At 39.7% G+C, this 13,987-nt stretch overlaps 1 protein-coding gene across 1 annotated transcript; it reads right to left on the bottom strand.

Annotated features, from left to right (window-relative positions):
* Positions 1-12,711: 12,711 nt before the first annotated feature.
* On the bottom strand, positions 12,712-13,776 carry LOC111537190 (interferon alpha-8). Its single transcript, XM_023203828.2, has one exon. It carries the CDS (start codon positions 13,721-13,723, stop codon positions 13,154-13,156), a length of 570 nt encoding a protein of 189 aa, XP_023059596.1. The 5' UTR covers positions 13,724-13,776; the 3' UTR covers positions 12,712-13,153.
* Positions 13,777-13,987: the final 211 nt, after the last annotated feature.

A 13,987-nucleotide genomic window follows, 5' to 3' on the forward strand; every position in this document is an offset into this window, starting at 1 on the left:
GTACTTGGGAGAGGGAGAGTACAGTAAGTGAGACTTGCATTAAATTCATGGCTGCCCTCTGACAGCAGAAAGCAGTACACGGCTGTCCTCAGCTGTGCCTGCCCATAGAGGGAGCATTTGAACCAGCCCTAGCCAGAGGGAAATATCTTATCCCAGTGATGGAAGATTGAATTCCCTACCACGGACTAAAGGACTCTGAAACCCTAAATAAATTTGAAACGCAGCCTCAGCCACAAGGACTGTAATTCCTAAGCAAGTCCTAGTGCTGAGCTGGGCTGAGAGGCAGTGAACAGGAACGAGACATGTGACCTACTGAGATACCAGCAAGAAAGGTTAAAGGAGTACTTGCAACACTTCTACCATAACCCCAGGTAGCACAGTTCAGAACTCCAAATGAGACCCTTCCTTCTGCTTAAAGAAAGGAGAGGGGTGATAAATTATTTTGTTTTCATGCTGCTGATAAAAACATACCTGAAACTGGGAACAAAAAGAGGTTTAATTGGATTTACAGTTAGTTCCACATAGCTGGGGAGGCCTCAGAATCACGGCAGGAGGTGAAAGGCACTTCTTTCATGGTGCTGGCAAGAGAAAAATGAGGAAGAAGCAAAAGCAGAAACGCTTGATAAACCCATCAGATCTCATGAGACTTATTCAGTATCATGAGAATACCATGGGAAAGACCAACCCCCATGATTCAATTACCGCCCCCTTGGTCCCTCCCATAACATGTGGGAATTCTAAGAGATACAATTCAAGTTGATATTTGGGTGAGGATACAGCCAAACCATATCATTCCGCCCCTGGACCCTCCAAATCTCATGTCCTCACATTTCAAAACCAATCATGCCTTCTCAACAGTCCCCCAGGCTCACTTCAGCATCAATCCAAAAGTCCACAGTCGAAAGTCTCATCTGAAACAAGGCAAGTCCCTTCCTCCTACGAGCCTGTAAAGTCAACAGCAAGCTAATTACTTCCTAGACACAATGGAGGTACAGGTAGTAGGTAAATACAGCCATACCAAATGGGAGAAATTGGCCAAAACAAAGGGGTTCCAGGGGCCCATGCAAGTCCAAAATCTAGTAGGGCAGTCAAATGTTTAAGCTCTGAAATGATCTCCTTTGACTCCAGGTCTCACATCCAGGACTTTCGCTGATGCAAAAGGTGGGTTCCCATGATCTTGGCCAGCTCCACTCCTGTGGCTTTGAAGGGTACAGCCTACCTCCTGGCTGCCTTCATTGGCTGGCATTGAGTGTCTGCAGCTTTTCCAGGTTAATTGTACAAGCTGTTGGTGGATCTACCATTCTGGGGTCTGGAGGACGGTGGCCCTCTTCTCAAATCTCCACTAGGCAGTGCCCCAGTAGGGACTTTGTGTGGGGGCTCCAACCCCACATTTCCCTTCTGCACTGCCCTAGCAAATGTTCTTCATGAGGGCCTCACCCCTGCAGCGAACTATTGCCTGGGCATCCAGGCATTTCCATACATCTTCTGAAATCTAGGTAGAGGTTCCCAAACCTCAATTCTTGACTTCTGTGCACCCTCAGGCTCAACACCACATGGAAGCTGCCAAGCCTTGGGGCTTCCACCCTCTGAAGTCACAGCCTGAGCTCTATGTTGGCTCCTTTAAGCCATGACTGGAGCAGCTGGAACACAGGACACCTAGTCCCTAGGCTGTACACACCATGGGGACCCTGGGGCCCAGCCCATGAAACCGCTTTTTCCTCCTGGTCCTCCAGGCTTGTGATGGGATGGGCTGCCATGAGGACCTCTGGCATTCCCTGGAGACATTTTCCCCATGGTCTTGGGGATTAACATTAGGATCCTTGCTACTTATGCAAATTTCTGAAGCCAGCTTGAATTTCTCCCCAGAAAATAGATTTTTCTTTTCTGTTGCATTGTCAGGCTGCAAATTTTCTGAACTTTTATGCTGTTTTCCTTTTAAAACGGAATGCTTTTAACAATGCCCAAGTCACCCCTTGAATGCTTTGCTGCTTAGAAATTTCTTCCACCAGATACCTGAAATCATCTCTCCCAAGTTCAAAGTTCTGCAAATCTCTAGGGCAGGGGCAAAATGTTGCCAGTCTCTTTGCAAAAACAACAAGAGTCACCTTTGCTCCAGTTCCCAACAAGTTCCTCATCTCCACCTGAGACTACGTCAGCCTGGATCTTATTGTCCGTATCGTTATCAGCATTTTTGGCAAAGCCATTCAACAAGTCTCTAGTAAGCTCCAAACTTTCCCACATTTTCTTGTCTTCTTCTGAGTCCTCCAAACTCTTCCAACCTCTGCTTGTTACCCAGTTCCAAGTTTGCTTCCACATTTTTGAGTATCTTTTCAGCAATGCCCCACTCCTGGTACCAATTTACTGTATTAATTTGTTTTCATGCTGCTGATAAAGACATAGTGAAAACTGAGGGGAAAAAAAAGAGGTTTAATTGGGCTTACAGTTCCACATGGCTGGGGAGGTCTCAGAATCAAGGTGGGAGGCCAAAGGCACTTCTTACGTAGCAGTGGTGAGAGAAAAATGAGGAAGTAGCAAAAGCAAAAACCCCTGATAAACCCATCAGATCTTGTAACACTTATTCACTATCACAAGAATAGCATGGGAAAGACCGACCCCCATGATTCAATTACCTCCCCCTGGGTCCCTCCCACAACATGTGGGAGTTCTGGGAGATACACTTCAAGTTGAGATTTGGGTGAGGACACAACCAAACCATACCAGAAGGGTAAACAGGACTTTGTCTTGCATCTTGGATACCAGTTCAGCCACAGTGGATATGGTACCATTCAGGGTCGTGAGTCACCCATTCAAGACCCTAGTTCCCAGATGACATTTCTAGACACACCTTGGGCCAGAAGGAAGCCTGATGCTGAAATGAAGAACCCAGTTCAGGGAAGATTCATCATCTACTGACTAAAGAGCCCTGGAGCCCTGTACAAGTAGTGACAACATCCAGGTAGTATACCACAGGCCTTGAGTGGGTCTCTGAGACATGCTGGCTTCAAGTGAGAATGAGCGTATTCCCAGCTGTGGTGACTACAGTGAGGGACTCCTTCTGCTTGAGAAAAGCAAACAGAAAAGTAAAGGGATTTTGTCTTACGCCTTAGCTACCAGGTTGGCAACAAGGCAGTGGAACACCAAGTGTGCTCTTGGGGGCCCTGATTTCAGGACTTGGCACTCAGACAATATTTATGGATCTGCCCTAAGCCAAAGAGTGGCCCATTTTTCTGAAGACTGTATCCCAGGCTTGACAGCATTCACCAGAAGCTGACTGAGGAGCCCTGGGTCCTTAACTGAACATCGTTAGTAGACTGGCAGTACTTCTCATGAGCTGGTGGTAGTGGTGGTGGCCATGTGATGAGGCTGCTCTGACTGTGGAAAGGGGAGAGAAGAGTGGAAAGCTCTGTGTCATGTGGTTTGAGGGCTAGCTCAGCTGCAGTAGAATGGAACACCAGGTACATTTCTAGGGTTTTTGATTCTAGTCCTGTCTCTAGGATGGCACCTCTGGATGTGCAGGGGCCTGGGGAAACTCACTGTCCTGAAAGGCAGAACACAGGCCTGGCTGACTTTGCCATCTGCTTAATGTAGACCCCCAGGTCCTTGAGCAAACATAGGCAGTAGCCAGGGAGTGCCTACAGCAGAGCTTGGGTAAAACCTAGTGCAGTGCTGGCTTCAGGTCTGACCCAGTGCAGCCCTAGCGGTGGTAGCCACAGGGGTGCTGCTCTGGCACTCCACCCCCAGCTCCAGGTGGCTCAGAACAGAGAGAGAGAGAGAGAGAGAGAGAGAGACTCTGTTTGTTTGGGAGAAAGTAAGGGAAGAGAACAAGAGTACCTGCCTTGTAATCCAGAGAATTCTCCCAGATCTGGTCCAAGACCATCAAGGTGTTAGGTCTATGAGTCCATAAGAAGCAGCATTACTGGACTTGGGGTGCCCCCAAAAGCAGAAACAGCAACACCCAAGTTTTTTCAAATATCTGGAAAGCCTTCCCAGAACACCTTTCAAACATGAAAGAGAAGAAAAGATGTTCTCAAACAAAATCTGAGGGATTTCATGAATGTCAGACCTGTGCTACAAGAAAAGCTAAAGCAGTACTTCAATTAGAAAGGAAAGGATATTAATGAGAAGTAAGAAATAATCTGAAGTTACAAAAGTCACTGGTAATAGTAAGTACACAGAATGACATGGAATATTATAACACCGTAACTGTGGTGTGTAAACTACTCTTAAGTAGAAAAATAAAAAATGAACCAATTAAAAATAATATGTCTAACAAATTTTAAGGCATAAACAATACAATAAGATAGAAATAGAAATAACAATAAGCTAAAATGCAGGAGATGAAGTTAAGGTGCAGAGTTTATATTAGTTTTCTCTTTGTTTGTTTGTTTATTGATTTATTGATTTACACAAACAGAAGTTGTTATCTGCTTAAAATGGTTATTTGATAGTATTTGCAAGCCTCATGGTAACCTCAAATTTAATAACTTATAACACATAAAGAAAAGTCAGAAACTAAATTATATCACATGAGAAAATCACCTCAAATGAGAAAGGAAGACAGAAAGGAAGGAAAAAAGAAAGAGAATAAAACAAAACAAGGGGGAAACTAAACAAATAACAAAATGGCAGGAGTAAACCCTTATTTATCAATTATAACATTGAATGGAAATGGACTTATCTCTCCTAGCAAAAGACATAGAGTGGCCGAGTGGATAAGAAAAGCAAGACCCAGTGATGGGTTGTCTACGAGAAACACACTTCACTTATTTCACCTATATCACCTATAAAGACACGCATAGACTGAAAATAAAGGGATGGAAAAAGATACTCCATGCCAATGGAAACCAAAAAAGAGCAGGAGTAACTATACTTATATCAAACAAAATAGATTTTAAGACCAAAAGTATAAGAAGACACAAAGAAGGTCACTATATAATGTAAAAGGGTCAATTCAGCAGGAGGATATAACAACCATAAATATATTAAAACACTAGCACACCCATATATATAAAGCAAATATTATTAGAGCTAAATCAAGAGGTAGATCCAAGGACAGTAATAACTGGAGACTTCAACACCCCACTTTCAGCAGTGGACAGATCTTCCAGACAGAAAATCATCAAAGAAACATCAGACTTATTCTGCACTCTAGTCCAAATAAATCTAAGAGATATTTAGGAAACACTTCATGATATAGCTGCAGAGTACACATTATCCTCCTAAACACATGGATCATTCTCAAAGACAGACCATATGTTATGTCACAAAACAAGTCTTAAAACATTTTAAAAAATGAAATGCTATAAAGCATCTTCTCTGACCACAATGGAACAAAACTAAAAATCAATAACAGGAGGAATTTTGCAATACAAAAATATGAAAATTAAACAATATGCTCTTGAATGTCCCATGCATCAATAAAAAAATTAAGAAGGAAAATGAAAAATGTCTTGAAACAAATGATAATGAAAACATGACATATTGGAATTTATGGGATACAGCAAAAGCAGTACTAAGAGGGAAGTTTATCATTATAACATCAACAAAAATGAAAAACTTCAAATAACTTCAAATAAATATATAATGATTTCAAACAACTCTATAGGAAAAAAATCTAATAATCGGACTTAAAAATGGTCAAAAGGTCTGAATGGAAATTTCTCGAAAGGAGACATACAAATAACAAACAGGTATATTAAAAGGTGCTCAACATCATTGATCATCAGAGAAATGCAAATCAAAACTACTGAGAGGTTATCTCACCCCTGTTAAAATGGCTTTTATCCAAAAGTCAGCCAATAACAAATGGTAGCAAGGATATGAAGAAAAAGGAACCCTTATAAACTGTTGGTGGGAATGAAAATTAGTACAACCACTATGGAGAAGAGTTTTGAGGTTCATCAAAAACTAAAAATAGATCTATCATAAGATCCAGTAATCCCACTGCTATGTATATACCCAAAAGAAAGGTAATCAGCATATTGAAGAGAATGTGGACTTCCATGTTTATTGCAGCACCATTCACAATAGCCGTGATTTGCAAGCAATCTAACTGTGCATCAGCAGATGAATAGACAAACAAAATGTGATACACACAATGGAGTACTATTCAGCCGTACACAACGGTGAGATCCTGTCATTTCACACAGCATGGATAGAACTGAAAGTCGTCATGTTAAGTGAAAAAAGCCAGATCCAGAAAGACAAATTGCAAATTCTCACTTACTTGTGGAAGCTAAAAATTAAAACAATTGAATCCATGGAGATAAAAGGATGGTTACCAGAGGCTGGGAAGGGTAGTTAGGGGGCGGGGGGAATTAAGACAGTTAATGGGTACAAAAAATAGTTAGAAAGAGTAAGACCTAATTTTTGGTAGCACAACAGGGTGACTACAGTCAAAAATAATTTGATTGTGCATTTTACAATAACTGAAAGAGTATAATTGGATTGTCACAAAAAGGACAAATGCTTGAGGGTGTGGACACACCATTTACCCTGAGGTGATTACTAGGCATTGCATGCCTGTACCAAAGTATCTCAGGTACCTCATAAATATACACATACTATATAGTCCCAAAAATTAAAAATAAAAAAAAGACATTTTTAAAAAAAGAATCACAAAGACATAACCAGGTTTATTTTTTAAAAAGGTCTATCTGGCCCTTCTCCTGTACTGATTTTCCCACAAGTGGTGGAGGACTAAAGAAAAATCAAATTATTTAACATAATAAATAGGGCCCTCTAGGAGAGAAGCAATCTGAAGTTTGTGTCTCTAACCTGAGGCAGATATTTGAGAGGTTTCTGCCAAATTGAAACCCCACCCTGCTACCTAAGCAATTAACACCTAGGCAATTCACACACAATTTCTGATAAACTACCTCAATTACAATTTTGAGCAGATCACCTCAATATGTGTCAATTCTAGCCCTACAAAAATCCACAGGTGAAAGTTGGCAATCGTTCGTTGAGGCCTCTTACATTTCTTTACTTGTGCCAGTATTCCCTTTAACTACCAAGTCAGGTGGGACTGATGCCAGCTTATTTGTCATTCAGTGTAAGAGTGAGGATTTTCTCCTGATATAAAATCAAGGGATAGAATCTTAGAATAGGAAGGAATTCGTAACACTAAGAACTTACTCTTAAGAAAGATATCATGTCCCTTGAAACAGGAGATGTTTTGCTGAGTTTCTTTGCAATTCAACACCCAGAATGGCAGGCTCGCCTGCCTTCTAGTTTGACACAGAACATGGAGGGAGGGATGAGTCAGGAGGCCCTGAGAGGCTGAGCAGGCTGGAGGCAAGGGACACATTCTGACCCTTTCTCTCTCCACATAGCTGTCCATTGCCCAAAGGACATGTCCTGCCTGACCTGGGAGTATTTTCCTTCTCTATGATACAAAAGCTTTGGAAATGGCCTTCTTCCAATATCAGGAACAGATCTTTCCGAGAAAGAGCCCGTTTTACCCAGGAAGAAAAATCTCCTGCCAGGGACACACTTCTGCATGTAGAAAACAGACTGCTCGCCACAGACTTGGCTGCTGTCTTGGTCCATCATGGCCAGTAGGTGGCTGCCTGCCCCTGTTAATGTAACAGGTCCCAAGTAAAATGGAATCTTCCATCTTCCCCTTTTCCTACAGGTACTCTTACATCACTGTAACAGGGGCATTCCCTCATTTTCACAAATATTCGCCGGAAGAAAAGAAAAGGAACTTCTTATATAACAGTTTCTGGAAAAACTAAAACTTATACTCACGTTTTACTTTTAATTGGTGGCTTTGTACTCTTAAAGGGAAACTGATGAAAAATACCTGCAAGGGAACAGAAGTCGGATGTATGAAGAGGCAGAGCGGGTTAATGAGGAGTGAAGAAGGGAGCACAGTGGAGATTTCTAAAGGAAGACGAAGGAAACGAATGTGATATGGGAGTGAAAATTGGGATCCAGAAAAGCAGCGGGGGCAAGGGCATGTCAGATATCAGAATCGAAAAATGGGTACTATGTACAGGTCTATTTCACTTCAGTTTAGGAGACTTAACTTCCCTTCCAGATATTTCTACAAGCTGTATTTTCCTGACTGAATATATAAACCAGATTTTTCTTTCATCTGAAGGGTGACTATTTTTCAGTGTTCTCTGGAACACTTCCCAGAATGGCATTTTTTAGACTGTCATATTTTTGTAGGTAGTTACTGAGGGGTGGGGGCAGAGTTAGCTCTCTACTCTGATATTTACATGTGTGCAAAGATAAGAAAATGAAGTAATAACTGTATTTTAAGGCTTCAGTGAGAAATACTGAAATTTAAGTGTTCTTAAATGTTTGTTCAACATTCACAACTACAAATATTTTCTTCTCTATATTTATCTATAAAGATTAAGGTTCAGAGAAATTAGGTGAATTTCCTTAGATCACACAGAACTGCTGTCAGAATCTAATGTAGAATCCTACATTACATATTATGGGAAATGTTAAAAGGCTACTTTTAACATTTCCCATAATTTAACATGTTAAAATGTTAATAGACTACTATTGAGTTTTTAAAAAGCTTTGATTCCAAAATTAAACAGATGTCTTCCCTGGTCTTCTTTTAATTGTTGCATGCTATTATATTTTGGGGGGCCAGTTTTTACCTATTTTTTACCTTAGATAGTGGAGAAAACTTCACTGATCCAGTTTTACTCTTCTGTCTTATAAATTGTCCTAAATGTTACATTTATTGCAATTTGGTTATTTGTGCATCCTGAAGAACTTGTGATTTTCATGAAATTACTGTTCTACATAGATGATAGAAATTTACTCAGGAAGAATACACTGATAATGTAAAACAATAGAAGAATTATTGGCAACCTTTCCCTATTAGGAAATGAAATGAATTTATAACAGTAATACTAAAAACAATGTGATATAGAAGAAAATAAGTTTAGCAAATTTTTAAAGCATATAATTTCACCAAATACATGGTGAAATACACTTGAAATTATATTATCTGTAGTAATTATATTTAGGAAAAAGATATAGCTGATGTTAACATAGTGGAAAGAAGTTTTTAATAAATTATTTTAAAATGATAATAAAGTCAGAAATCCAATGTAAAATGTCACACTACAAACACTAATAAAATCTTGATAGAACAGAGAATTGAGAGTGATATTTGATTTTAAATAAGAATTCCTGGAGTATAATTTTCTGCTCTTAACAGCTAAATTTTTTAAATGGTGGGTTTTTTTGAATGTACACAAATTTCTAACTTTTTCCTGTGAAACAGGGTATGGCTATAGAGACTTGGATGGCAAATTATGAAATAAAGCCTGGTGTCAGGATTTTCTTACCTAAAACAAAAAATGCAGGAAAGTTATGTAAAATATATAACACATAAACCACCACCAAAGAATGGAAGGGAAATATTTGAAAAGAATTAAAACATTGATTAGAGATGCGGAGTGTGACGATAACATTTATGTGTCACCTTGGCTAGGCCAGGGCACCCATGTTTTGGTGAAACATTATTCAAGGTGTCCCTGTGAAGGTATGTTTTAGATCAGATTAATATCTAAATATTTGAGTAAAGCAGATTATCCTCGATAATGTGGGTGGGCTTCATCCAATCAGTTGAAGGCTTAAAAGAAAATGATTAATTTCCCCAGAAGCAGGGGGAATTCTGCCAGCAGACCACCTATGGGCTCCAACAGCAACTCTTCTCCAGGTCTCCAGCCTGCTGACTTACACTGCAGATTTTGGATCTGCCAAGCTTTCACAATCACGTGAGCAAATTCTTTAAAACAAGTCTGTCTCACACACACACGTGCGCGCGCACACACACACACACACACAACCTGATGGTTCTGTTTCTCTGGAGAAGCCTGACATATACAGATTGGGAAGCCAAGCCATGTCCACCTCCTAAATTTCTCCATCCTCCCCTCTAGAGGACAGAAGACTGCAAACGATACAATTTTTTGTAATTTGTCTAAGGCTGTGGTCAACTCCTAGTTTGAAAGCAGCAAATGCAGATGTTGAGTGTGTAGCCGGAGGAAAGACTCAAGAGGCCCTTGTGCAGTTGTAGGCTCTCCCTCCCTGCTACCTCAGCAATTCACACACACTTCCCAGTGAAATCACTCCATGAATATATGGTGTCAATTATAGGAATGCCTCTCAAACTCTACCAAAATTCATACATTTGAATAAATAGACCTCACTAGCTCTCAGGGAACAGTAATGTTATTCTTTCACATTCGTAAGCTTCCATGGGAATTCTTCCTTTTGCTAACTAGGCAGGGGTTTTACTCTTGAGTGGAAGAACTGTAAAGATCATTATTCAAAGTGACAGTGAGAAAATATTTTAATTTGTTAATGTTTGAACTCTGATATTAGGAATAAATCTGTGAAGTTAAGATTGTACTGCTGTTTTAATGCACCATTAAACATGAGGTTTCTGTAAGCAGTATTAAGTTCCAATACAAAATGGCACCTCTACTATGCCCCGGAGTCCCAATGTATGAGAATGGGGTGATCCTGGGGAGTAGACTATTCTGCACAGTAGGGTGTGGGCAGATATTACATCTCTGTGTCCATATCACTGTGAATCCCAAGGAGCCCATGCCTTGACTGCACCTGGAAACTCATTCTCTTTGTAACAGACCAGGGATAAGGAACAAACTTGGACAACATTAGCATCTCTTCTGGCCAAGAAATAGCTTTTTTTGCAGCACAAAGAGAAATCTCTAGAACTGGTAGGATTTCTCCATAGATCAGAAACCTGCCCTCCAGTCTTGGTTGCTGCCCTTGTCACACTTGGTCCCAGGGGACTGTCTTTTTTGTTTAACTTCTGCTTTCTACTTTTACTTTTCTACTCTTTAGGGAAACTATGAAGCCAGAACCACAACAGAACAGAAAGCAGCTCTGTATGAAAGGGCAGGATGATAAAGGGAGTGAATGACCAAGGAAACCCTGGTGATATGAGAGTGCATCCTGGAATGCTGCAAGCCAGGGAAGGAATGTACCAGGTGCCAGAATCAGTCAATATACATCATGTGTCTTCTGCAGTTCAAACTAGATGCTTCTCCTATCTCAGGAAAAGCAGCAGCCACCATTCCCTGACTGCATATAAATAGGACACATCTTTGAAATGAGGAGGGACAATTTTTCAGCCTCTCTAGAATTCTCATTTTCTCAGTCTCCTTCCATTGGAGGTCAGTTACTGAACTATAGGACATAGTCCCTAAGAATTTTATAGAAAGACAAATATTATCATCTACAACTATATGAAGAAAAATAGGAAAATACCTACCATATTTTAACTCTTTATTTGATAGGAGATATTATAGGTGCTTTAAAATTCATGTATTCTTTTAATATTCACAACTATATAAATATTTTGAAACCATTTTATTTATGAGAAAACTAAGGCTCAAAGAGATTAAGCAGATTGATCAACAATACACCTACATCCAAGCAGAATGAAATTTTGGTGTCAAATTCTTTAAAGTAAGTGATGGGTAATTTTGTCAGTTTTGCATTCCAGATTTCTGTTATAATTTCTAAATCTCCTTTTATTCATGAATTATACACAATTATACACAACTCTTCCTTGTTTTCTGAATAAGATTCATGTATTTTCACTTGGTGTTGACCAGTTTTTTTCTTTACCTTAGGTATTGAGAAAGAAAGTCTCTGATTGTTTCCCACTTTTATTTTGTGAGGGATGTTTGTCAGTCTTTATGTCTATAGTAATTTGGTTCTTTCTGGATTGACAAAGACTACAATATTCATGAAATCAGGAAGAATTACCAAAGTGTAACATAAAAGATCTTCTTATATCTAGCACTACAAGAAATTAAGATGGATAACCCAGTTATATGAAATCTATTCAGATAAAAATATTGACAAAGGAAATACTATGCACAGAAAAGGCAACCCACATTCTTTCTTTCCCCCATCACATCCTATTTTTTCGCCCTCTTCAGAGTCACTAACTTCTCTTATTTACACTTCCAGCTGCTACAGTGTGGTTTGTCCTGATTTATTTTACCATCATAACTCTCATAAGGTTGCCAGTGTCATCTGTTTTCCCAAGGTAGTGGACAGTTTCAATGTATACCTTCTGGGAATCTACTGATAACTCTTTTCAGAATATTAATTTTCTTAAACTTTTTTCCTAGTATTTTCTCCTGTTGTCCTTCTAATGTGTGGCCTTTCCATCTGTTTCTTTGTGGCTCTTCTCTTTCCTTCCTTAACTGTGGAAGGTCCTCAGAATCACGTTTAAGCCATTTTCTCCCTCAACACTCTCTCCCCACATGAGCTCCTCCATTTCTGGGCTTTCAGTTATCACATATGAACCTCTAGCAATTGCATTCTTTATTAATTGCAAACTCATATATCCAACTGGCAGTGCACAGTTGTGCTTAGATGTCTACCAGTTAGCATGTAGAGGATATCTCTGCGTTTAGTTTTATTTCCTCACACGCCTTGGTCTACCTTCTGGGGAGATAAATTCACTGGTTCTTTCTTCTTATTATGGCATTAGACATAACTGATATTAAGTATGATTACTGTTTTTAGGTTTCTTTCCCTACAAAAAACAAAGATACGAGAGAGCAGGAATTGTATTTGTTATGTTCACCTGGATATCTTGAGGGCAACATACAACTTAATTTACACAAAGTTCATTTTTACTTATAATTTGAATGTAATAAGCATGGATAAAGGAATCGTACCATCCATTCTTTAATCAGTTTGCACAATCAGGTTTGGAGTTAAATTTTAAAGAATAAATAAATAAATATAAGAATTTTTCTATGGTAAAAATTTAATAAACTAGGCAAAATAATAAATATAAAGAACATATTTTTGTTACACAATTCACAATGTAAAAGTTCACATAATATAATATGAACAAAACTAATTTAAGTCCTATAAATAGTTAACTAAATAAAGATATAAATAAATAGATGAATAGATCCATCAGCATGGTCATCTGTAAGGGACTAGTACCCATACAGATGAACAGGACGTTGCTTAACACTCCTGAAAACACTTGACATATTTGATTCAACTCATGGCGTGGTTACAGCAGAAACAAGAGTCTTTGAAAGAGCACAACTTGTGGAAGTGTGAGCTGCTGTATTAGTCTGTAAGAATCATTTCCATGTTGCACCAGGTCTCATTCCTTACTCTTCAATCTTTTTTGCAAGTTGATTGATAAAGAGAAGGATCTCATGATTTCTGCTCTGACAACCTCCCAGGCACAAGGGCTGTATTTCTTCTCTGTCAGATATAGAGTAAGTCTTTGGAAGTATTTCTTCACAGCCAGGACGGAGTCCTCGTACATCAGGTGAGTTTCTGTCACCCCCACTTCCTGCATCACACAGGACTCCAGGTCATTCAGCTGCTGGTCAAGTTCGATGTAGAACTTATCTAGAAGGGTCTCATTGAAAGCAGTAGATGAATTCTTTGTGTTGAAGAGGTTGAAGGTCTGCTGGATTATCTCATGGAGGACAGAGATGGCTTGAGCCTTCTGGAAGTTTTTATCATCAAACTCCTCCTGGGGGAATTCAAAGTCATGTCTGTCCTTCAGGCAGGAGAAAGGAGAGATTCTTCTCATTTGTGCCAGGAGCACCAAGGGCCTCCTGTAACCCAGGCTGTGGGTCTGAGGCAGATCACAGCCCAGAGAGCTGAATGGCTTGTAGCTGAGCACCACTAGGGCCATCAGTAAATAAAAGGTCAAGGCCATTGTAGATGTTGCAGATGCTGCTGAGCTGGCTCAGATGGATGACCCTTAACCTTGGGCTCCAGGATCTCTGAAGACTTTGGTTTGTACACGGCCTTATATAGGGAACATACTCATTTCCATTTTCTGAACGCTACTGCATTTTTTTTCTACTTCTGTTTTTGCTTTCCTTTATGCACTCTCTACATGGGCTTAAGGAAGTGTTTCTCAACCAGTTTTCTTTTCATTACTGCATTCCCTTTCTCAACCTCCAGAGTCCTGTTTGAT

Source organism: Piliocolobus tephrosceles, chromosome 14 (assembly GCF_002776525.5).
Source record: "Piliocolobus tephrosceles isolate RC106 chromosome 14, ASM277652v3, whole genome shotgun sequence".
NCBI classification, from domain to species: domain Eukaryota; kingdom Metazoa; phylum Chordata; class Mammalia; order Primates; family Cercopithecidae; genus Piliocolobus; species Piliocolobus tephrosceles.